We start from the raw sequence: 27,449 nt of genomic DNA, 5'->3' as shown, positions 1-27,449 counted from the left end.
AGCTAAGAAGAATTGAATTTTTTAAAATTCAATGAAAATTCAACGCACAAGATTTTGTTAGTTTTTTTTCTGAATAATTTTTTATATAAATTATAAAGGGACAGATGTAAATTCACTTGCAATTTTTTTTTTTTGAATTTTAAAATGAAACTATAATAAAAAAAAAACTTAGTCTCCTCAACATGAATTTGTTTTTAATTATAAAATAGAATAGCCAATTTGAAACCGTAAACAGATAGCCATGTTTTTTTTTTGTTTAATTTTTGGAGAGGAAATGATTTTAATGATTTTTTAACTGATATAGAACGACTATAAAGGAAGGTAATACATTTCTCATTAATTAATGTTTGCGATGATGATGGGTTTTTGTGATACTGGACGTACAGACAAGTAAATTAATATTTAGATTTTAAAAAAAATATTAAATCTTTCTTTTCTATATTGTTTTAGACCTTTGTCGTATGCTGTACCAGCCGGCCAATGTGATAATGTTAATGTCATTACTAGTGCTCTCAGTCGGCTTAAATCAGATGCAGACCCTGAGAATTGGGAAGTAAGTGCTACATTATTATTCTCCATTAAAGTTACTTTTAAAACTTGGAATATTTTGTCTTCCGATTATTTGGACCACTGTTGTAATTCGCATAATGTTTCGATCAATATAACATTGGACTTTCAATTTGACAAGATGCACCTGAAGGTTAGGAGTTACATTAACCAAATTGTTGTGCAAATAACACTTGCGCGAGCCTTTTCTAGTCTCACACAAAAACACGCGTTCACATCTACAGGTATATTACTTGTCATGTACATACGTGCACAGAAACATACGCGCACACGTCCACACACGTACATATATTCACGTTCGCGTATATACACTCACATTCACGTGTATACACACACACGCTAACGTACACACATGTACTCACATACGCGCACACGTACGCACACATGGGCAACGTCACTTCCCCTTTCAAAGAAAATCCACACATGCGCAAAAGACCTGGTAACAACTATAAAAGCAAGAGGAATAAGCAGCTTCTTTCTTTTCGGACCAGCTTCCGAGCTGAACGGTTCGACGAACCAGCCCCCTCCCTTTCGGGAGGCGCATGCTCGCGTGCCTCACGCCACTTGCTACCATGTGGGGCAAAAAGTGCGTACAAACAGTATGTACACCTTATACACTTTCTATATCCATAACCTGGATTGACTTTCTCTCTCTCTCTCTCTATCTACAACTTGTGCCGGAGAACACCTCCGCATAGCTGACTGCTAACATGGTGCATAGCTTTACTGATGTCAACCCTCTATCTTTTTCTTTGTCTACACGCTGGACTATCATTCCCATTTCCACTACATTACTCACTTCTCTTCCCACGCGCGAACAAACGATAGTGACCCGAACGTGAGATGAACACACATTTCTTTTTCTTTCTACACCACCAGTTCCACAACAAACGATGGTTACACCAGAACGCGGACATGAACACGTGTTATACCTAAAACATTCATTTTTCAACAGTAAATAAACGACACGTTTATTTTATCCAGTAATTGAGTTTTTGTTTCCTTCATTCCATTCGTTTAATTATTTTCTTTTGTAACAGAATTAGGATATATATATATCCTAGTCCTCTACACACTCAAGATGAGAACAGTAGTCTGAATAATTCAAATTATCAATCCTCATCTAAAAAAAAAATTCAGAATCATTAGAATATTTTTATTTTAGATGACAAAAAACATATTCCAAACACATTTATAAATGCTTATTTAATAACAAATTTTAAAAAATATCACAGACGCATTTGATTTTTAATATGCGACATATTGTTTGCTTTAGTAAACCGCATTGTTTTATTATTTCTTAAAGTTTCCTGAAAGTAAAGGACCAAAAGTTAAAACTGCAAAGTCACAGCAAAGTTTTGATCGAGAATTCAGTCCCGTTCTTGCCGCCACACCCAACAAAGATTCTGGTTTTGAGAGCTTACCTTACGATTTATCAAATCCGCAACAGCAAGGTAAGGTTGTGCCAAATATCACTTGATTGTAACGTAAGGTTTTGTTTTTTTTTGTTTGTTTGTTTTTTACAAATAAGATTGTGGTTTTTACCTGAATGCTACCATTTTTTTTTTTCTACTAATCGAACCAAATTTGAAAGAAAGAAAACTCTAGTATTTGATTCTTCATGAAAGCAACAGAAAATGATGGTAAATGTTATGAGGGCTTAATTTATCTTCCCAAAATATTGATGGCCTTATGTCATTTAAGAAAAATTTTCTTTCAGGAAAATCTACCATAACAGAAAGAAATAAAAAAGGAATTTAGAAAAAAATCTAGAAGGTTCAGAACTTTCCAGAAAGATCAAGAATGTTCTAGAATATTCTAATACTGAGTGGCGCTCTCTGTAAAAAGGTTTTCATGCTAATCTGGCAGTTGTTGGTTTGCCAACATGTTGAATTCAAAATCAACTTCAGTGTGATTCCAGGGTTATACATCCAGTCAAAAGAATCTCCTTTAAAACCTTCTGTTAACAAAGGTTAACTTCTTTTGAAATATTTTTCTTACCAAATCTATATCTATAAAAGTGAAAATGTGTGTGTGTGTGTGTGTGTCTACACTTCTCTATCAAATAACTCTGTCAATTTTCAGTCTACAAACTCGAGATTTCACATAAGGAGTATTGAGATTTGGAAAAATCTTTTTAATCGGTTTTTGGCCAGAAATCTGGCTGTTAAAGGGTCAAAGTACAAACCATTTGACCTTTGAGAACTCTACCAAACTCCTCTGCCAATTTTGGGTCGAAACACTTGAAATTTTAGATATACATTACTTGGACATGGATCTAATTTTATAATTATTTGAGCCCAAAACAAATGTTAAGGGGTCATAATTGGGGTCAAAGTTTTAAAAAAATTGACCTCTGCGGTCTCTACCAAATTACTCAGCCAATTTTTAGTCTAAACATTTGAAATGTTACATGAAGTGTATTCAGGCATAGTGCAGGCTTTTTATTCGTTTTTTTGCAGAAAATTTGGCTTGCAAGGCGGCAAAGTTCCAAAGATTTTACCTTTGCGGTCTGTAGCAAACTATTAAGCCAATTTTTGGTCTTAACATTTGAAATTTTACATAAAGGGTATTCAGACATGCAGCAAGCTTTTTAATCTGTTTTTGGGCGAAAATTTTGCTGGCAAGAGGTCCAAGTTTACAGAGTTGACCTTTGCAGACTCTACCAAACTCCTCCGCTTTGGTCTAGACACTTGAAATTTTAGATGTAGGTTACTAGGGCATGGGTCAAACATTTTAATTTAATTTGAACCCAAAACAAATGTTAAGGGGTCCAAATTGGGGTCAAAGTTAACAAAAATTTGACGTCTGCAGTCTCTCCCAACTTTTTTCCATGGTAGTTAAGGAAACCTATTATATAGAAAGGCATTACCGTACATATTCACATGTTTTAATATATACATATGCACATAAAGTTATGAGCAGTACATAGGGCCCGGAATGTTGTGAAAATAACACTCAAGATGAGAACAGTAGTCAGAATAATATAGATTATCAATCCTCATCTAAAAAATTCAGAAAAATTAAATAAGTATCTCCTTTCCACCTCTATAGCTTATTTTTTGAATAAGGAAATACTGTTTCTTGAAAACATAGTTTTTCATTGAAAAAAAATTTAAAATTAAAATTGTTTATTTTTCTTACAGAATCTTTACCTAATTACCGTCGAGCTGCAGTTTTATTGGACATTTTAGGGGCTTGTTTAGACCACATGCCAAAAGGTTGGTTTCTTAAATGTTGTTCTTTTACTGTGTTGTTTATTATTTATTTACTTAGATTGTTTAACTAAAAGAACGAGAAAAAAAAAAGAAAGCTGCAACATTAATAAATATGCATAAAGAACAATTAACAACTCCATTAAGTGCTCTGGATTTTGATTTAATTTTTGCAGTAATTAGTAGCAAGCACATCTTTCCCTTCTAATCCCATAACATGGAGAGGTATTTGAACCCGTGTGCAATCACTTCGATGCCTAGAAGCAAAAACTTTCTAGCCTTTTTGCAATGTACTTTTTAGCATGATGCAACTACCAGTATACTCAGCCCAGGTGAACCTTGGGTTTACTTTTGGTATGTCCATAATTTTTTTTTTTCTTTTTTGTCATTTACTTCTCACATTCCGTAAGCGATGTTTCTTACAAAGGGACAAAAATGTCTATTTTTTGGGGTCGTCTATCCATATAACATTTATTATCGGATAGTTTTTGACCTTGAAGTGGTATGTTTTATTTTACTTATTTATTTTTTAGCTCCTTTCATCAAGTGGTTTTATGCCTTGTCTGAAGCGATTTCCATGAAACTTTAAATTTTCTATGGATTTTTCCACTCCCTACTTAAATCAGAAGTGATTTTTTCCAGGGCATTCATTGTCAAACCCAAATATCAGCTGAGGTGATATTGTAAAAAACACAAACGAAATTTGATGAATGACATTATCATTATTTTTTGTTTTTGCAAATTAGTCCACTGGCAAATTATTCTTCGTAATTTATAATCAATAGAGGATTGATATTATAATAATGTGGGCATTTCCAATTTTAAGTTTGTTTTTAATACCCACATCAAATATTGCTACATTGTTAAGTTTTATTTTGCGTATTTATTCAGAAAAATGAATACTCTTAATTTAGGGTTGAGGACATGTATTGCATGGAGAGAAATAATAAGAAAATGATATGGATATCTGATTCGAGTCTTAAAAATTGATTTAGATCTCAAAACCTTAGAGATGTCTTCAGAACAGGAGACTGTGTTGGTTTGGTCAGGTTGTGTTAGGACGATCTACCCAATTACATCACTACATGACCTTATCTTCACCATTATGCATGGTGGTAACAGACACTATGACCAAGCCTAAAACAGTCTCTGACAACACATTACTTCTGTACTTACTATAAATGCATGCTATTGTTAAATCTACTGACTTGTTTCTTATTTACTCTTTGAATATACATCGGAAAAAAATTGAAGAAAGTGTTTGTGTTAGATGTAGAACAGTTGAGGTAACAAGGTCACTTAGTAGGTAAAGGCCAAAATATATATGCATGTCTTATTTTACTTTAGTCAAAGTTCTCAGGAGGGCCACACTTCATAGGGCTAACACTTGATCTCTATATGAGATACATAAATATTTGAATATTCCATTACAGTTCTCCTTCCCATTCAAACATGGAGTTAGTTAAGGTGAGAGCATAATTTTACTCTCCCCAATGGATCATATAAATATGTTATACTTTACTTGTGGTCTGTTGATATTACTGGATCCTAGGACAAGAATTCATCTAGTTTGGTGGAGTATCCAGCTTTGCGCTATTACTTGAGGTAACATAACTTGGAGAAAATGCACCATTCCACGTAAACCCAGTATGGGTTAGTCATACTGAGATCTCATTTCGGCCACGAATACTATGTGATTTTGAATATTTAGTTAAGGTTTACTTGTAGAGAAAAGTATCTTCGTGCCAGGTGTTCTTGACAAACTCCTGTACAAAGAGACTTTAGATACTCAAAGATAGTGTCTTCTATTATTATATGTATGTCTTTTTATGTTATTTGAGATGTAACATTATTGTTATTGGACAGATTCATAGATTCATATATATATATATATATGTGTGTGTTTTGAGAAAGATAGAAAAACCGAATGAAATTATTAAAAAAATCAACGTTTCGTCCTTATTTCAGAGGACATCTTCAGGATAATTGAAATAAAAATCTAAGAAAAGAAAAAGTCATAGATTGTGCGAAAAAGACAGTTCTTGAATCCTACCCATGTCGGGAAGGACAAACATGTGTGCGTAGGTAGGATTCAAGAACTGTCTTTTTCGCACGATCTATGACTTTTTCTTTTCTTACATTTTAATTTTTTATTTCAATTATCCTGAAGATGTCCTCTGAAATAAGGACGAAACGTTGATTTTTTAATAATTTCATTCGGTTTTTCTATCTTTCTCAAAACATAACGTCAACCACCGCTGGTATTTTTTCATTCCTTATACATACATATATATATATATATATATATATATATATATATATATATATATATATATATATATTGTGCAACACTGTCGTAATAATTAGTTCAACCAGTTCCATTGTGTTACTTTTTATCATTTGTTTTTAATCAAAGGATTACTTCTGTCAGAGCAAAAAATCTTCAATATTTTTTCCGTGTAAATCAATGCTTAATCTCATATTCTTTGCAAATATCTTTCTAAACAGATGTGACTCCTGAAATGGAACCTCCTGCATCTGTCAACTTCAATTCATCAAACATCGTCTGGGTAACCAAATGGGTGGATTATTCCAACAAATACGGATTCGGGTTCCATCTATCGAACAATTCTATTGGTGTTTTCTTCAACGACACTTCTCGTATTATTATTGGCCCAGACAATCGGTGAGACCATCTTTGCTCTTTTGTACACTATTTTTTTTTCTATCCAAAACCAAGTAACTGAACATCATCTGAATGATGTATTAATTCATTTGAATGTAGCTATTTAATTCAGCACGTGTATTCAAAAAGATAGAAATAAAAAATGCTTTGGTGAAAAACAGGAGTTTGAGGCTCTTAAGCTATACAGCTAGTATTATATACGAATTAGTCAATGCTTGTTTCCCTAAGGCCTTTTTTCTATATAGTTTAATAACACAAAATACATGCTAAAATATACTTTATTTCTGGGATTGAGTTATATTGGAAAAATATTGTTTGAATTGGCCATAATTTATAATTAACTGAAGAAATTACATTTCTCACAGAGTTATCTATGGATTTGTCTCACACCCTCTCGCTCTACATTGATTGAACCACTTTGAAATATTTGTTGGTGCGTTTGTAGAGAATGGGACAGCATTGGAAACTAATTAACACGTGTATGTACACACCACACACGCATGTAAATTAGACGCCAAAATAATAAATTGCTTTACTTAAATATATATATATATGTATACACATGCACCAAGTTAAAGGTATTCAGGAGAGAAAATTCCTGGATTTAATGAGGTAATTAAGTGCTCAATAAAAAAGAGCAAAATATATTTTTATTGCTATAGACAAATTTACATGGTCGCAACATTGAACCTGCTAATGTTTCGGACATTTTTTATTTTAACCTAAATAAAGGATCCTATGAACCATATAGAAAAGATAATGCTGATCTGTTATACGCCCACCCAATGTCCAACCATTCGAAATTGGTGATTAAATATATCCCAAAATCTATTAGCAAAAGAATTAGTGAAAATTCCTCTTACAAAGCAACCTTCGACTCCCATAAAAACTTTTATAATAAAGTCCTAAAGGTGGCTATAAAAACACTCAAATAGAGTATATTGAGACTTTATCCAATAAAAATAGCTAAAAATAATAGGAAAAGGAAAATCATTTGGTTTACCCCTACCTTTAACCTAATGGTTAAAACAAACATAGGAAAAACATTTCTTAACTTTATCAAAGTACATTTCCCACCGAGTAACATCCTCTAATTTAAAATTTTTAACGAAACACTCTCAAACTAAGTTACAGTTGTAGTGATAACTTAAAAAAATTATCAAAAAACACAATAGAAAAATATTAAATAGCAACAAAGAACCAAATATATCTGAACTTAAACACACTAGATCTTGCAATTGTTTAAACAAGCCTGAATGCCCACTTAAATGCAGTTTGATCACATCTGTAGTATACAAAGCAACTTTCACTACTGATGAAAACCTAAATGTTAATAAATATTATATTGGCATGGCTGGTAACACCTTTTAAAGAGATTTTCCGATCATAAATTTTTTTTTTTCAGTATAAAAATAGAATATCACTTGCCACATACTATGGAAATTTAAGAGCAACACCTGACACCAGTTTTGAAAGGGACATTTTAAAAAAACTAGCACCTGCAAATCTCTTAACTCGCCTTGTTATCTGTGCTTGAGTGAAAAACTGTTTATAACCAGATTTAAGGATAGACAAGCTCCTAAATAAAATTTAAAAAATGAAACCTCAATTAACTATGGGCACTACAAATCCCACCTTCTTAGCCATTTAAATACCCTCTCATAAAATTTGTTTGAACTATTTTTATCTTACATTACTATGAACTATCTAGAGGGCCAAATTGTTTGTTTCTTTTTTTACATGCAATAAGCAGGGTGACTTTGTTGCATACCTGGCTTGTTCTTTTATAAGCCATTTATAATCCTCTTACCTATAACCTCATCTATTCTTATTTATAATTATATAATAGATTGCAAATTAAATCCTAAGACACATACATGTACTCATTCTTCATTTAGAACTTCCACCATCCTATATGTCTTCCTCTATCTTTTACTCTTTTATATGATTTTTTTCTGAGGTATTTACTTTCCTTACCCCTTGTAGCTACCTTCTTAGCCTTTTTATTCTTAATATTCAATGATTTCTCAACTATTAATCTCTACTATATTTTTTTATCTACTAATTTTTTGTACTATCATTTTAACTAGCGGAGGTACCCGGCGTTTCCCGGGTGTTTCGAGGTGTGTGTGCTCTTAAATCTAAAAGAAACAAGGGGGAGGGGGGTAAAAAATGTTTTGGTAATTAGGTAGAATCGAACCCGAAGCCCTGAGGCGAAGTTGGAAAATAAAATGTGAAAAAAGACATGACACGTTAACCAAGCGGCCAGTAAGAATGAGTTACTGAAAGAAGTTTGAATTTATTTAATTAAGAAGAGAATTGACAGGTGTCAACACTAAATGACGTCAAGTGGAAGTCGTAGAGTAAAGATTTTGTGCGAGCATTACGATGACGGCGTAAGCAATAGCTATTCTGCAGTAACATTTTCTGCGGGACAGTTTTTAATGAGGTCAATAACTCGGTTTGTTTGTTTTTACCCAACTGTGGGGAAAACCAGCTCCCCGTTTATTAGGGGAGTGTCCAGACGAAAGCAATTGTTTGATATGATACTAAAAAAAAGCCGACAATGATCAAACGTTTACATCGCTTTCCGGAGACCACCAGGAAGTGCCGATTCGAATCTAGTTTTGCTTTTTTATACTGAAAAGTGAAAGATGCACGCGACATCTAAAATCCTGGAAAAAATAGTGCGTGAAAGTCAGGCAAATTAAATACACACGCGACCCACGTTCGTAACTCTTGGATATTATCATTTAGACGTGATATAAAAAGTTTTAAGAAGGAATAAGCCGACCGAGAAGTCCAGCGAAAAAAGCATTTTGCAGACATACACAAAAAGCAAACACACATTTTCGCTTTTATATTTATAGATTTGCTATCCTTTTTTTTTATAAATTCTAATATTTTAATTTTTAATTTCATTCTTATCGAAATATAATTGCATTTTTTTTTTTTATTTAGAATATTTTATATTTAACTCCTGTATCCACGGGTGCATCCAGTTTTTACTGTTACTTATTTTATAGTTTTTTCACCACTATTTTGCTCCCGTACTTATTACTCTATATTTTATCTTTTATTTTGTTATTCTAAGTTCTCGTTATAATTAATGTCATTTTCTTAGTCTTTTAGTAACATTACACCAGTTGTGAAATGTGACATTTTAAAGAAAACTAGCATCTGCAAATCTCTCAACTTACCTTGTTACCTGTGCTTGAGCAAAAAACTGTTTATTACCAGATTCAAGGATAGACAAGCAACTAAATAATAAAAAAAATGAAACCTCAATTATCTGCAGACACTACAAATCCCACTTTCTTATTCACCCATATAATTATCATTATTATCTATAATTCTTTTATCATCCTCATCATCATTTATTATCATTACTGTTATTTTCAATTTTAGCATAAAATTTATTATCACAAGTAAAGAAAATTAACAAATTTTGCGTACTAGTTTTTCATGTCTTGTAAAATGAAAATATACATATATATACATATATTTATGTACGTATATGCATGTGTGTATGTATATCTAGATATATATATGCGCATATGTCTTTCAAAGGGCGAATGAACCCTTTTTGGCATCAAGGGCCAACTAGTACCGTGTGTATTTGTGTATATGTGTGTTGGGGTGGAGAGGGCTCTAGGAGAAGCAAATCTCTGATTTAAAAAAACTATAAAGCGGGAGACCAGTACCCGCATTAAGCTGGTCTGCAGTTAAACTTGTTGCTGGCTATCTTGCTCTTGCTTGTTGCTGGATATCAGCGAGAGACTTAGCTGTCGTACAAAGCTAAGACTCTGTAACGTCATCTGTATATAGATACTCCCTCAGGCATTTGTCTATAAAAATGGTCCTATGGCGATGGAAAAGTTGTGGTGCGTGGAGGCTTGAAATGCTGGAAGCATGTAATAATTGATCTCAATGACCATCTTCAGTGTCATGTCTGCTTGAGCGTGTGAATTCACCGGTAGGACTAAAAAAAAAAGTCATTTTTAGGTTCATGGACATTAAGTGTCTGAGGGAGTGGCACTCGTCTGACAAGACGCTGCAATCATCATGTCTGGATGTATGTATGTGTATGTACTGCGTTAGATTACATTTTTTAATATACTCAAAAATTATGTCTCCTATATTTCCCCTTTCTTCTTAACAAGTCTTTTCTCTTTTTCAGAACAAACTTCCCTCTTTATAGATAGTTCATTTATGTTCACCCTCCCTTTCTGTCTTATGATTCCATAATCAACCCTTCTCCTCTCCTCTTACACTGACAATCTCGATTAAAGTTGATCTTATTCCCCCCCCCACTTTCTTTTCATTCTCTTCCTTCTGCCTTCGCTTTCAGTGCCCAGAGTTTTAAATGTGGCATAACTCTCCCCCCTCTCCCACTAAATTTTAACATGTTTTATTTTTAAACAAATTATTCTCTCATCTTTCATTTAAAAACTGGACTCCTTCAGTGGAAGACAAATTTTATTAAGTCACCTGATGAGGACTTGTTTTTTTGACCAACCACTTGTCTGAAACATTAGCATGTCCAGTGTCACGGCCATGTAAATTTGTCTATATCAATATACATATACTAGACTACCCGTGACCCGTTAAGCCAGTATGTTATATTAGCTATGGAATTCATGTATGAGCGTGACACTTGTGATGTAAAGAAAATAGTTTTTTTTGTTTTTTTTGACATAGCAGAAACATTTCTATGAAAGTATATTAAAATGAAAAAGCACGGACGGATCACTCAAACATGAAAAAAAATCCTCCCTATTCGTGGAAAGTTACCTATTTTTCCGAATAATCGCTCTAAAATCGAAAATTAAACATGATTTTCCTACGAATTGAATGCCGAAAAAAGTCATTTAGCAGCAAAAACGCACATGAACCTACCGATGAGAAATATAAGAATCAAAACCCCATATTGGAATCCTTCAACCAAGTTATAGAAACTTAAAATATAAATAAATAATTAATAAAACCTGAAACAAAAAAATAAAACCTAAATAAATAAAATAAAATAAAACTAATATTGAAACAGATTAGTAAATATGTCAACAAATTCACCGTTCTCACACAACTATTTTGTATCTAGAAATGTAAACAAAAAAGAAGGAAGGAAGGAAAAGGGACGGATAGAGAGTAGTAGTAGTAGTCTTGCTTTAGTACAATTGTTCTTATGTTTGTCAATGAGTTAAAGTTGTTTAGTTGTAAGAAATTAGCAACAGTATAGTTGTAATAAAGAATAGTTACAAAACACCCTCATTCTTCCCATGTTAAATAATAATTTCGAAATAATAACATTAGTATTTTAGTATGCAGATCAAAATCTGCAAAAGAAGCGGTTTGTGTTTATTTGTTTACGTTGTTATGAGTTAATGTTTATGCGCGCATGTGCAACCGGATGTCGTAAACCGGAAAGTATGTTACATCACTCGTTACAAGGTCATTTGAGTTTTATAATTATATAGATAGATTGATATATATATATATATATATATATATATATATATATATATAGTCTTTTTTTTTTTTTTCCAGAAATGGCGAACTTTAAATTGACAACTTTATTTTTTTAATTGCAGATTAAGCAACTACTAGTTATTTTGAATTCAACTGAGTTTGGCAATTCATCATTAAAAGACTGACACCCAAACAGTGTTTGCAAATGATACGATCAATTTACGTAGAGAAACATTTGATGAACTAATAATTTTACAAAATCAGCCTGTCAGCTGACTACTTTGTTCATGGGATTTAACCCTATTAGATTTTCTTTGGGGATCTGTAAAGTCCCATGTCTACGTTAATAAACCAGACACAATAGACTACTTGGAAAAAACTACTTGATGAATTATTGCCAAAATACAGCTTTATTTAATGGGTCATAAGTAAGGCTAGGACAACAGCATATTCTTTTCATTGTTTTGACTCTCGAGTGTGTATCCATTGATATGTTATATGCTTTTATATAGAGTGATGTAGTTCTCGATTGATTGTGTCTGTGTCGGATATATACTCGAGAGTCAAAACAGTGAAAAGGATATTCTGTTGTCACAGACCTAATAATAAGTTTAATCATGATTTACAAACTTTTTTAATTTGATTTTCGTTTCTTTTTCTTTTTTTCTTTAGATCTCTACAATATTATGATATTACAGGCAATCGTTCCGCCTATACAACAGATTCTATTCCCGAGGAGCTCGACAAGAAGACCACACTTCTCTTGTATTTTGCTCGTTATATGGATGAACATTTAATCAAGGTTTTTTTTTCTTTTCTTTGACTTTCATGTTGTTCTTCAAAGACACTTATTTTGATCATAATTATTCAAAAATAAGTAAAATTATCGGGTTTCTTTAAGAAAACCCAACAAAACAAAAAGGGGTAAAAAAATAAATAAATAGGCAACAAATAAATGTTATCAAAGGCAAGACTAGTTACTCTTCTCCATTCATAGATCCTTGATAATCGCTCAAAAATCGAAAAGTAAACAAAAATACTCGTAATACACTTCGGTTGAACATCAAATTTTCACCCAATTGATGACAGTTATTAGTTTAGTGTTTCTGTTTAATTCTAGAGTTTTGGGCGATTATCGAGGCTCTATGTTGCAATCTAATGTCAGAAAATTTTTAATCTTAATAGAGTTGGCTGTACTTTTGTATTGAAGTAAAAAATCACTTCAAAATATTTAAAGCACAAAAATTTATCCAGATAGGCAGACTACTATTATCTCGCCTTTGGTTACCTTTTTTCTTGTTTTTTTTGTTCTGTTGGATATTCTTAAAGAAACCCAAACTAATTCGTACGCACTAATCCCAAATGTGAAAATAGAATTAACAAAAATCCGATCCAATCTATGTGCATACTCTAGAGTTTCATTGTATACTTGAGAATAATATTTTATCTGTTTGTCAATTGTTTTATTTTAATGTGTCATCATTAGGTCTATGACAACAGCATATTCTTTTCCTTGTTTTGGTATATATCCATTGATATCTTATATGTTTTTATGTAGAGTGATGTGGTTCTCGGTTGATTGTGTCTGTGTCAGATATATACTCGAGAGGTAAAACAATGAAAAGAATATGCTGTTGTCATAGCCCTAGTCATCATGTATTAGCAAATCATACTAACGCTGGATAAATATACAATTCATCAAATCTGCATGTTATTGTTCTGGGGTAGTTAACACTCCTATATCCATGATAGTACGGATTCGTCTGGCACTATGTAAGCTAGACATTTCTGTTGTCGAACAGAGCACACATGTAGTTCTCCCCTCAGTCAGCCTAGTGGCCAGGGTGTGGTGTCTACTCTGACGCTGCACCCAAGTTAAATTGTTCTTAGTCAATGGAGGGGAAACTTTTCAATACTAAGACAATTTTATTTTTGCAAACTGCCAGAGTGCCCCCTTTTTGGGGAGCTGGTTTTCTCCCACATTAAAAACGACCTTGTGTTACATTTTGTTTTCTTGGGGAAACAAATAAATACCAAGAGCACACGCATAGTTTAACTGCTCACAATGAACACAAGAGCTCTTTCACCTTCATATTGTGACCTGTTAAACAGGACCACAACAGTTATCAACAGAGAATTCTTTTTTTTTTAATGAATTTCAAAAAGATAATCGGCTCAAAATTTTTGATTCAGCAAAATAGAAATGAAATCTTTATCAGATCTGGAACCCATTAGTACTATTTAATCCATATTAGTAAAAAAAGAGAAAGAGAGATGGTAAATAGACCAAGACTAAATTTGGATTTGTGTTTTTACTTGTACTTAACTGATTTTGCAAACTCACTTTTTTCTCATTCAAGAAATTGAATCATAATTCTGTGATGCTATGCACCAAACAATGCGATGAAATGATTCATCAAATTAGAAATACAAAAAAAGTATGATGAGTAGTTAGCTGGGAGTGGCTGAGAGGGTAAACAAGAAAATGGTTGGTTTCTATAGATTGGGAAAGGGAGACCAAGACTGGACATAGGATTTCTGGTCATAACTTAATATATGTAGGGGTCAGAGTTGTTCAAGGCTGTTTGCAACTCAAGAGAGTTCCACTTCAGAGAGATGGCAGTAGACTTAAGTGAGATGAGGGAGATTACAGATTGGTGCAGATGCAAGGTTAGAATGATCATGATAACAAATTATCTCAGTTGAGTCTTAGCTGATATACTGTATCTTAACTATGATGTGGGTGTCCTTTTCTGCTCAGAGCACAATTGATTTATACACTATAAGCTTGTGGGTGCTTCTATATTATAATAATGAAAAGATATTGAATTTCTAGTAAAACAATGACACCTACATAACTGTCATGTTGCCAATCATTTTGGAAAATGATAAGGTAGAAAAATAAGTATTAATGAAAAAGTTTTCGATAACATTTAGATTAGGAATAAAATTTGTCCAACATTTTGAATTGCATTCATTACGTGATATGAGCATCGGAATCTAATTATTTCTCCTGTCAACTTATCTCTTGTTTTTTTTGTTTTTATTTTAGCAAGTCTAGCAGTGATTTCGCTTCATTTTACAAATTTCGTTTTTCATTAATAATTATTTTTCTACCCTATCGATTGTCGTAATTTTTGGACATATTACTATTTGAGACTTGATAATTATGTAGGTACCATTTGTTTCACTTTAAATTCAATATTTTTTGTTATAATATAGAAGCACCAGTTTGTGTTCACTCTTGTGAGTCTGCATTGTTTTGTTTTTTCTGAACTTGTAAACCAGTACTTGTGCCCTCGGCAGTTGTCATAGCAGACAACTCTGCCAGAACGGAAGATGAAGAACAAAGAAAACCATGGCACACAAGTGCTGAGAGGAAATCAGCGATTGTAAAGAGACAGCCATATGATCTTATGGCTCAATGGGTGGCTCAACGGGTCACATTTTATTTAATAGCATATTAGATAGTTGATTCATTAGTTAACCTTGCAAAGAAAAAGATTTGCATTAGATAAAAATGTATTTGCAAAGATTTTCAATATGAGCCGAGTAGTAATCCTTATGCCTTAACAAATCTTGCTTTCCTGCCTGCTGGAAAACTGCTTCTGTGATACCAGTTTTCAAGAATTCTGGCGAAAGAACTGACCCAGTAAATTACTGCCCCATTAGCCTCCTCCCATTTTTTACCGAAATATTTGAGTCTATAATTAACCAAGCTCTAGTTCATCACCTTACAGATACTAAACTTCTGGCCAACCAACAATATGGATTTAGGCAAGCCTGTTCCACGGCAGACATCCTAAGTGTAATCTCTGAGCGTATATACCATTCACTTGACAAAGCAGGGGAGGGTAGAGCAGTAGGTCTAGATATATCTAAGGCTTTTGACAGGGTATGGCATGAAGGTCGTCTCAGAAAAATCAGATCATACGGTATCACTGGAAGAATACTTAACATAATTAGATCATTCTTAGAGAAGAGAAAAATCCAGGTTGTTCTCGATGGTTGTACATCTAAACAATAATCTATATATATAAAAGCGAAAATGTATGTGTGTATCTATGTACGCTTTTCCTCGATGTCCACAAAAGGCTTCTTTCAGAGAAGCGCTTGCTCGCTTCACAACTTCTTAAAACTTTTTATATCATCTATAAATTTTAATATCTCAGAGTTATCCACGGAGCTCGCCTGTCTATTTAATTTTATTGACTTTGAAACGTTAATTATTCGACATTTCCCGCATCGGCACGCGTTACATTCGGTTTTCGGTATATAAAAAAAGCAAAACTCGACTCTAATTACAGGCCGAAAGCCTGTTGTCTCAAGACAGCTAAGTAACGTTTGTTCAATGTCGACTTCGTCATATCAGACTGTAGCTTTCATTTCGCTCCTCCTAATAAACAGGGAGCGGGTTTTAAAAAACAAACAAACCGATTTATTCACCTCATTCAAAACTGTCCCGCACAAAATCGTAACTGCTGAACACCTATCGCCGTCACGTCAATTAAAAACGCACACCTGTTTGCTTTTTTAACACTTTACTATTTTCCAACTGCACGTCGTCAACGCTTCGGGGGGTTTTTTTCACATTTTCGGGGTTTTTTCGCATACCCTGAAAAACACCCGGGCAACGCCGGGTACCCCTCGCTAGTATGATATAAATGCAGGAGTGATGGATAGCTAATATTCATAAATGACCTCCCTGACAAAATTGTCTGTGAGATGAGTATATATGTTGATGATACCATGCTCTATAACAGACATGCCAGGAAAACAAATGAACACATATCTAAAGAAATGGCAGAAACACTAGAGGACGACCTCCAATGTAGTGGAATGGGGACAAAAATGGATGGTTACATTCAATGCTGCCAAGACTAAACTTGTTTCCTTCAATAAATACAAGAAACCTTCTCTACTACCAATAGCAATGGCCAAAGACTCTTTATCTGAAAGTACATCTTTTAAACTCCTTGGCCTAACGTCCACAGGAAACATGAGTTGGAAAAATTACATTGAGAGCATTGCCAGGACCGCTGCGAAAAAGGTAGGTTCTCTCTACCGTGCTAGAAAGCTACTAACACCCAAAAGTATCCTGTACCTCTATAAGGCCACCATTCACCTATGTATGGAGTATTGTTGTCATATTTGGGCTGGTGCATCTGCTATTAGTCCATCACTCCTAGACAAGGTTCTAAAGAGAGTCGCCAACCTGATAGGTCCTGAACTGTCATCTAAGTTTCAGCCTCTGTCCCATCGATGAAATGTAGCATCTCTCTGCCTGTTCTAGAAGTACTTTAACAGTGAATGCTCTGACGAACTGCAAGCACTTGTACCCCCTCAACGTAAATATCCCCAACAAACCCGACAAGCAGCAAAATCCCACCCCTTCACAGTTGAGATCCCTAAATGTAAGAGAGCCTTCTACTCCAGTAGTTTCTTCCCCAGAACCGCTAGACTTTGGAATTCCCTTCTGGGTTCCTGCTTCCCCAACTGTACTGACATGCAGAAGTTCAAGTGTAACGTGAACCGACATCTTGCTGCCCAACTCTCCACATACTACTCCTGTAGCTTATGTCCCTGATAGTAGCCTCCTACATCAAAGTGGCAATGTGCCTTGTTTGGGGTGAAAATGTAATAAAAAAATTTAAAAGTAAAATTGCAACGATTTACTTGGATTTTTTGTTTAGTTGAACATTTTCTGGGATTTCTAATAAGATTCAATTTGAAAAAAAATCATGGAATGTTAATCAAAATCATAGACAGGTTAAGAATAAAAAGCTAACCTGGCAAGCAGAAAAATCCTACCTCTTCACTTTTGCAATTCCTAACCATACTAACTTACAAAAGTTTAAATATTATGTGAACAAATATCTTGCAGCTCAACTCCCCACAGTCCGTTGTTTAACATGATTCTAAATAGTAACCTCTTATGTTTCAAGCGGCAATATGCCTTGCTTGGATTTAAAGAGTAAAAAAAAAATCGCCAGCAGTTAATTGACAGGTTTATATTTTAAGGTTGAAATTTGCTAATAATTTCCTTTTTGTTTTCTTTTCTTTTGTTTTCTTTTTTTTTTTTTTTTTTTTTTTTGACATCATAGAAAATATATTTTAATTTTGACCTCGTCTTATTTTTCTAAGTGATTTATTAAAATGTTACAAATATCAACTTGTATGCTAGATAATACTTAATGTATGTGAAGGTTTTATTTTGTTAATATTTATTTCTTAGTTTTTTGCCGTCTTGTTTGGGATGAAAAAGAGTTGAGTTGTTTTTTATTTGTTAAAAAGAAACATTTATTATATAACTGCTGCAAATTAATATCTAATCTTAACCCTACCTGTCTGATACTCTATTAATATTGTTTTTAAATACAACCCTGAACTTAATTTTATTTTAGTTCCAATTACAATATAACTTTAACAACTACACATTAAATCATTTTTTATTTACTATTAAGTGAATATTTAGTGAAATAAAAAAAATGCAATAATGTAAAACGAAGAATTTTTTTGTTAAATCCTATTTAAATAAAAAAATAATTTAATTACCAAATCAAATCCATCAAAATTCATTTTTTTTTTTTTTTGTAAATAAGTCAACCATTTTAATTTTTTTGAATGAATTACTTTGTGACTCTTCAAAATTTGTAAAGAATTTGGAAGCATTGAAACTGCTGAATAGAAATTAATTTTTGGTTTTACATTTTTTAGCAAATATATATCATGTATATGAGAAATAATACAAATGAAATAAAGGCTCCCAGATAACACCGGGTAGGTACAGGTAGTTAATGATAACAACAATAATTGTGTTTCTTTGCTGAACTATTTTATTTGTGATATTTGCTAATACGAGATCTCAGTTCATTTTAAATTAGCGGAGGGTGTGGGGACAGGTCATAAAATATATTTTGATTTATGCAGATTTCATATTCATTATTACAGAGCCAATTCTCCAAATATTGTACCTAATAAATAGTACTGATTTCAAAAGTTTTAAAAAAAAGATGTGTGTGTGGTTTTGCTATTCTATCAGGTGAATTTGTATCATTTTATTTATTGTTGCATTTTATTTTTTAGGGTGGAAACTTTACTGCCAGTTGGCAGAAGTCTATAGAAGAGCCTTGGTCAGGCAATTTGTATTTGAAGAAGTGGTTTCGCACGGCCAAGGCCATTGTAATGTACCTCACAGATGGAACACTACAAGTGAGTACTTGACTTTAAAGAAATTTGTTCTATTTGAAGTTTAGATGCTTTCTTTCAACAACAAATCGTCTTCTTACTATTCTTCCTGTAATTAATTCTTCGTTCTGGCTGACTGGTGTTGAGGAAACGTGTAGGAGAGTAGAAAGTGGACCATTGGTTTACTTTCAGCAGCCTCGTTACTCTCACTTCCTTTATATTGTCTTTTAGTGCTCACCTTTCATGAGCAATGTTTCTGACAAAGGAGGAAAAATTGTTTTCTGGGTTATAATTTATCCATCTAATACTTATCATTTTCTGGTGTTAGACTTTAACGTAGTAGTTTTCTTTGCTGTTTTTTTTTAGTTTCTTACATCGAGTGGCTTTATAGTGATTTCTATTTTTTTTTTTTTAAATGCCGGAAAACTGATAACTTTGGGGAAAAAAAAAACAACTCTATAAAGGATTATTTCAATCAAAACATAAGGAAAGATGAGAGTTGGCAATCATCAATTTTTACTAACTACTTATTGAAGTGTTGGCCTTTTGCCTATGTGCAAAGCGTAATATCTGTTCCGATGCTACACTTCATCTTTTCTGTCCTTGGTTGGTGAATAAGAAATCCTTCAGGACTGAGGTAAATTTTACTTTTGTCCTACCATGTGTCTAGTTCTGCCTTCATGGGGAGGCAAATAAAGACTAAATATTCAATTATTTTAAGGAATAACAAAGCTTCTTTTTTATGTATTGATGAGTTACTGCTTATCAAGGCCAAAAGGCCACTCGAGGATAAGGATTAATTTGTTTGTCAGGTTGATGGTGAGACAGCACCTTGAGGATTGGTAAGGATGGTTGAAACTGGGCAGAATCTGATTATCAAAGAGGACAACCCCGCAACAATTTTTTAACCTTGAATTTGAAAATGACCATGTTATAATCATCTGAGAAGCAGGCCTGTGGTATTGTGTTTCATATATGGGTAGTTCTTGGAAATAAATTTTGCTTATGGAAGTTCTGTTTAGTTTTAGGCACACAGAGGAAGAAAGGAAAATTATTTATAGTGGCTGTAGCTAGACGGGTTCTTATTGTGAATGTTTTACAGGGGAGGAAGGCAATTTAAGATTGGAGCCCAGTTGAGCATCTACCATGAAAATAACGATAGAGTAGAGAAAGACTAGCATCTTCCCTTCTATGAGAAAGGAGCTTTAAAGGGGAGAAAAGAACATTCCCTCACTAGATTTCAAAGTTAATTTTGTACTCTGTCAAGGTAGAAAATGGTTCTTTGAGCAATACTTCTCCAAATATGGCAATGGTACTCCATCTTATAACATATTTGATTCTTATACTGGTAGAGGATTGTGTCGGGAGTGAGATATGTTTTGGAGCAGTAGAATGATCCAACCATTTTTCTAACAACATTGGCAACAGATTTGATTTTAAGTTTTTCAATTCAAATCTAGCATGAAGGTCAGCCATGGAAGTCTATCAAAACAGGGGCCTTCCTCAAGTAAAAAGCCATTCTTTTCAATTGAGGCAAAATGAGGAACCAAGCATTAGTAGTGAAATGAATTAAGAAATTGCTTTAAATATTTTGGGTTTCAAGAGAAATTAAAGAAAAGCAGTTTCAAAAATGTCTTGGATAGTTCAAGAAAAGACAAAATCAATTGCTTCAATGAAAATTTTGAAGTCATCAATATCCAGACAAAATTTGTGTCCCATGGAACAATCTTTAACTTGAACGCTGAAGACAACAGATTCACTCACTGTACTAAAAGAGGAATTTGTCAAAGGTATTGACAATTTTTCACGTCATATTCAGGTGCGCTTGCAAGATAGATGGTGCACATTTGGAGCATATCATTAAACAATGATAAAACGAAAACTGTTGGATATTCATACTTGGAACTTGGTGAACAAGTCAGGCATAAACTGAAGTTTATTTCTACGAAATATGATTAGATTGTATAAAGAATTGTGAATTTTATTGACAGTTCCATAGGTAACATTTGGGGGGAGGGTCACCCTATAATAGGATATAAATTCCTGATATAACTAACTAAACACTATAACTAATTAAAATGTTGACTATTATGCTAATGCTTATTTCGATAATCAAGAAACTGTGGCTTTTAACAAAATATCCTGCTTCGCCAACGACACAACCGATTCGTATTTTAGTTCTTTCTAGATTTATATATAAAGAGAACAATCTAATAAAGAAATGTACAATAATATTCCTCTCTTTAAACAAATGAAAAAGCTCATGTATCGATTGTTGGTTTATGTCTAGCAGCACTGAAAAGGGCTAACTTCTTTTCATTACACTTTGTAGGAGTTAATATCGCAGGGGCTGTTCAGAGGGAATATTTATTAAGTTATAAATAAGTGTAACAAATGCTTAATTTCTGTAACTTTTTACTATTAAAAGAATTATCGGGTTGGAGAGATTATGTAATCGATGAAACTGATTGGAATTTATTTTTCTTAAGAATGTAGACAAAAAGTTTCTGTATTTTAGTGGCCAGACAAAATCAAATATCGAGAGATTCTGTTTAGGTCTAATTTTTAAAATATGATTGTAACTATATTTGGTATTACAGAATTATATTTCAATACAACTTGATGATTTCAGTTGAAAGCATATTTATTTAAATCTTATTTATTTTGACAAATTCTGCTTTTTTTTTGTTTGATTTATCTTAAATCGTTTGTTACTCTTTGGTTTGGATTAGAATATGTATTTTCATTTAACATATTTGGATAAAGAAGACAACCATATTATTTTGTTTGTTTTCCTCGCATTTTGTTGGAATTATTATGGCAGGGGTTATTGAGAAAAAATATTTATTAAGTTATAAATAAATGTTTGAATTAGAATGGTGTTCTTAACTTTTTTTCTTTTTGTCCATTTCAGGTGAATTTCTTCGTTGACCACACCAAGATCATCCTGAGCCCGAATCAAAACTCTTATCTCGTCACATACATTGACGAGAACCGTTTGGCAAAAACCTACAGCATCGTCTCGTTGATCAAATATGGATGTCACATTGACATTGCCCAGAGATTAGAGTTCACACATGCCATGTTAAAGAATCTTGTTGACATTGAGGGTGACAATATTTGATCTTGGTGCTCGGAAAAAATAAATCTTTCGATTCAGTGTAATATAAAACGTCATTCATTTTTGTAATGTGTAACAGAAATGTGTATATTTTTAATAAAACACACACACACACACGCATATATATATATATATTTCCAAAGTCAAGCAACATTGCAGTTCACAAGAGCCATGAAAACCAATAAACTGGAAGTTCAAAACTCGAGTTTCACCCTATTTCCGGCTTATTAGTTGAACACCTCCGAACTCTGGATTTGAAACCCGAATCTCTTGTATGTGAGGTGAGAACCCCGTCATTTTAGCAACTGCACCACACACAAGAAAGTCTATTAGATAACACAGATCAAGCAAACCACTGCTAAATCCGACTAGGGAATATATACCTACTTCATCTCAAACAATAAGTGTAGTCACCCAACCACTGAGAATCAAAGCTGATGTCTTACAAGTAGGATTTTTACATTTGGGTTTTGAAGCCAGTTTGCATGTATTCACATGAGGGCAAAACTCAAGTCTTGGACTTCCGGTTTGTTGACTTTCATGGCTTTTTTGAGCTGCGACGTTGCTTGACTGTGAAAATAATCATATCATCTCTCACATTCTGAAATTCTAATATATATATATATATATATATATATATATATATATATATATAATCGTAGTTTTTACATTGACACTGTTTGATTGGGTAATGCTCTTAAATAAATGGTTAATTTGGCACCACAAGGAAAACTGACAGAACTCCTCTTCACTAACACTGCAATTCACACCAACAAATCTTTGTTTCAATGTTTTCTATCAGCTGTCAAACACTCAACTGTCAGTTCTCTCCAATTCATCTTAAAGCGATTATTCCATGCCCATATATAAATTAATGCCATTTATATAAAAAAAAAAAATTCAACTACAAACGCAACTTCTTTACTTCTTTTTCTTTTATAAAATTCTCACACCTGACATGCCAGACAGATGTGTTGCCATTTGTGTGAGTAATTTCTATTACAATGAACAAAAAATTACAAAGAGAAAATAGATTGTCTGCGAATTGAACCTGTGCCTCTGATAGCAAGATAAACTGTTGCATATGTCAGTCCTTTATTTAAGGGTATAACCCACATAAACAGTGTCAACAAAAAACATAATACATATCATTGGAAATAAATTCCAATGTTTACTTGATAAATAATTGAAAAGGGCTTATTTTAACACTTTACTATTGTTTCATAGTAAATCCAAACCATCTTTTAGCATTTAAATCTGACTAATTTGTAGCATGTGCCCCCTCAACATGAATATCTTCAACTAATCAGACAAGCAGCAAAATCACACCCCTTCACTGTAGAAATCGCTAGATGCTGAAATTCTAATAGTTACTTCCTGTAAACTGCTAGATTTGGAATTTCCTCCATGTCTCTTGCTTCCCTGACTGTACTAACATGCAGAAATTTAAATGTAATGTGAACAGACATCTCGTTGCTCAACTCCCTACAATGTGTTATTATGGACATGGTCCTAAATAGTATCCCCTTATGTCCAAGTGGCAATGTGCATTGTTTGGGCTGAATAGGAATTAGAAATAAAAAAATATCATACAGATGTATGAGACAAGAATACACTTCCTGAAATGCAGTGGGACTGCTGTGAAACTGCAGTAAAGATAAGCCCTTTTAATTATTATTGTCATAAATCTCTGAAAAGATATTGAGTCTTTTGTTTGTGCAAGACCTGCTATCAATGATTGGCATTGTTCCGATTTTGAGGAGCTGATTTTTCATGTTTTATTAGAAATGTTGTATAGTTATTTTCTCAGGAGACTCTAAGTGGGATCAGGTTTTCTTTCAAAATGTGAATATTCATTCTAAACTCATTTTATTCCTTTCTTAAATACTGACCACCAACAATACATTTGGGTGTGTTTTTGTACTGGGTATGCAAGGAGATTAACACGGTTTTCAGTTTGAGTAAACGACGTGTGTGCTTATTTTTACATTCCAATTTTGCAGAGTGAATACGAATTCTAGCTTCAATCTCAACACAAAAACATTGATCACATTTAACTTGAGAAATTTTCTAACACTTCAATCAAATTATTTCTTGCCATCTTGTAAAAAAAAAAGTATATTTTTCAGTCAATTATTCTTGTAAATCTCTTATGTCATATCAAAAGCATTTCACATGTAAAACTTTGAACATTTTTCATCTTTTTCTCTTTTTTTTTCTTTTTTATTTCATCTCTGATGTATTTATTGGCTAGAAATTATTTTTAGTCAGTAATAAATAAAATTATAGCCTGCATTAAGTGAAAAATATCTAAGATTTGATTTTTTTTTTTTTTTTAAGTTTTTTTGGTAATGTGTTTATATCAACTTATCACATGAATGTACAAAAAAATGGAGTGAATATTGAAAACTTCAGCAAAATTACAGTATAGTTAACAGTCAAGAAAAATGAAGAAAAAATTAAAACGCTAAATAATTTATAGCAAACCAAATAGAAATAAATTCTCTATAATTTACTTTAATGTATGGAAACTGAGATTGTTTTAATTCTGAATTTTATTTTTATGATTCTGGTATTATCAATACATGAAAAGCAATGTAATGACCAAAGTAATGGTTTTACTTTGATGAACTTAAGCAATTAAGTTTGATTTTACAAGAGTATTTTTTAAGGGAGGCTTGCTACTCAGACGTAAGGTTACTGGAAGGGTAAATCATTTTTGTTACAATATTTTTCAGCACAAATTTTACTGAAATAAGGCCACATGTGGTCAACTATTTTGGTTTTAGTATGGTAATACACCACAAGAACATCAAAAATAAATTCCGAAATAAAAATAGTTTTAGCATGTTAAAAATATACAGGTCGGTAGATACTTAAATTCTGTTGCATTTAGTATGTTATGTGTGTGTGTTTTTTTTGTTTTGTTTTTTTAATTTTTTCAATTTTTTTTTATTAATTCTTTTTTTTTTTTTACAATTTCTTGACTATTAACTGTAGTGCAATTTTACCAAAACTTTTATGTCTAAATTTCTTTTGGACAATCCCTTATTATAAAGTGTTATAAAGTAACTTATGAGATGCAATATTGTTATGCTATCAAATTTAAAACTGCCCACATTTTAAAAAATGCTTGCTATCAATAGATTGGTGTCAAATAATGTTTTCAAGTTAAAATAACATTTGTCAAAAAATCCAGTCATTTTCATTCAATTCTTGTTAAATGACATAAATGAGTTTGTTTCATACAGGTTGTGAGTTTCTGAATACCCATTATTTTGTCGTATGCTGATGTTATTTAAAAAAATTTAAGATGAAGATTGACAATTTGTATTATTCAGATTATTATTCTTATCTTAGTTATTATGTTCACAACGTTTCAACCGATGTAATCTCCAACCTTCTTCAGGTGCAACTTTTCAAAGTTGAGAACCATCACATCGAATGTCAAACTAAAACCATTTATTTAATCTGCATTGGCAGATTGTTATTCAGTCAGGTTCTCAAGTTCGACATAAAGATTCCTAAATTCGAAAAGATGAACTAGAACATCAGAGCTAACATCAGTCAACATATTTTGAACATTCATTCATTTTGCATGAATCAGATGATTCTATTGTTGGCATTGGTTTCCCCAATATCTTTCTAGTTAGAATTCTTTCTAGAAAGACATCAGGTACTTATAGGAGAAATAGCCAACATTCTAAATGAAAGTCATTCTGTCGAATGAACTGGATTAAAATTTGGCACACACAGACTGTTATTAACCGCTTAGCCATCCTCACCTTTCTTGTGGATATATAATGACCAAGATGAGCATATTAATCCAAATGATTCAAACGGTGTTGATCTATTCTTCAAATTCTGCAGAATATTTTTACACAATTTATTCCCTCAGGAAGATCCTATTTCCTTCCTTCCAAACAGAAAAGAATAATAATTATTTGAAACTGATTGCTTCCAAATGGTTATATCATCTTATCCTGAAGAGTTACAAATAAAAACCACTTGAACAAGGGTTGACTCTCCAGAAAGAAACGTTAATAAATGAACTGATTCATCAGATTAATTAAAAATTATTGTCGTTTGAAAATCGATTTTTATGATTTCTTTGACCATCAAATTTTTTTTTTTTCTGATTGTTTTAACGGTCAAAATTTCTACTCTTTATATGGGAAATAACTGACTTTGATGAAATCAAAGTATTGACAGGATGACTTAATAGGAGAAAACTGTTCAAAATTTTTTTTTTTTTTTTTTTCAAAAATTATATCAATTCCTAAACAGTTGGACTTTTTCGATATTTTATATGGACAGCAAAGTTATTGAGATTGTCCAGAAATTTTTTACGCAGCTTCTGACGGTGCCAAAAAATGTTTTCTGGTGAGCTTCAGATAAATTAGGGGTGAAAAGTGGTTGGTACATGTTGTTCAAGCAATTGACATAAATGTTTAAAATCATACCAGGACCAAGTAAGTTATGCTTCGGTTGAGTAAAATCCCGCTGTTTCCTTTTTTTTTTTTTTTTTTTGTTGTTTTTTTTTTTTTTTGTTTCTGCTGTTTACCCAGCAGTGGTATGCTTTATTATTAGTGAACTTTGGAAATTTATATATCAAACGCTGGTCCAATGAAAACCCATTATATTTTAGCCACACTTATAAATTATTCTATTCTATGGTAAGTTGTAAGCGTGGCTAAATGCTACAGGTTGATTCCACAGTAAAATGTGGTGCTTTTAATGACAGCTTTAATGTTAGTGGGACTACATCAGGGATTTGCATTGAGTCTATTGCTTTTCATTTTGTGTCTTTGAAGCATTGTCCAAGAATTTTCGTATGAGTTGCCTGGAAGAGATGCTGTATGCTGATAATTTAGCAGTTAACTGTGAAACAATTGAAAGATCTAAAGTGCAAGATTTGTGGGGATGCAATGGAAAATAAACGTTTGGAAGTGAACGTTACCAAGATCAAACTGCTGATTATTGGTTGCAGCATCAGAAAGAGAAAAGTTCTGCTCGATTTGTGAAAATAGATCTACTCAATATTTTATGGTGCTTGTAATCATTAGAGATCCAAGAACTGCAGTAGGATTACAGGTAGATTGAGAGATGATAACCAGTTTATGTGAAAAAAAAAAAAAAATGAAATGTAAGACGATAAAGGCAAATAAGAACTCGTGTGGAGAAAGTATGAGGTGCCTTCAAT

General features: G+C 32.7%; 1 protein-coding gene across 1 annotated transcript in view; it reads left to right on the top strand.

Moving 5' to 3' along the window:
- The window catches only part of LOC145295906 (serine/threonine-protein kinase PLK1-like), a 156,296-nt gene extending 133,999 nt beyond the window's left edge, over positions 1 to 22,297 (top strand). The window contains exons 7-13 of the mRNA XM_080141674.1: positions 451 to 553; positions 1,874 to 2,021; positions 3,714 to 3,788; positions 6,291 to 6,468; positions 12,610 to 12,739; positions 19,024 to 19,149; positions 22,040 to 22,297. Of these exons, the coding sequence (XP_079997800.1) occupies positions 451 to 553; positions 1,874 to 2,021; positions 3,714 to 3,788; positions 6,291 to 6,468; positions 12,610 to 12,739; positions 19,024 to 19,149; positions 22,040 to 22,249 (970 nt within the window). The 3' untranslated portion in view covers positions 22,250 to 22,297. The remainder of the gene's footprint in view (positions 1 to 450; positions 554 to 1,873; positions 2,022 to 3,713; positions 3,789 to 6,290; positions 6,469 to 12,609; positions 12,740 to 19,023; positions 19,150 to 22,039) is intronic.
- The last annotated feature ends 5,152 nt before the right edge of the window (positions 22,298 to 27,449 follow it).

This window comes from Euprymna scolopes, chromosome 16 (assembly GCF_053919585.1).
Source record: "Euprymna scolopes isolate OS-2025 chromosome 16, ASM5391958v1, whole genome shotgun sequence".
Classification (NCBI taxonomy): domain Eukaryota; kingdom Metazoa; phylum Mollusca; class Cephalopoda; order Sepiida; family Sepiolidae; genus Euprymna; species Euprymna scolopes.
Note: the sequence above shows the minus strand (reverse complement) of the source record. Positions and strands in the feature narration are given on the sequence as shown.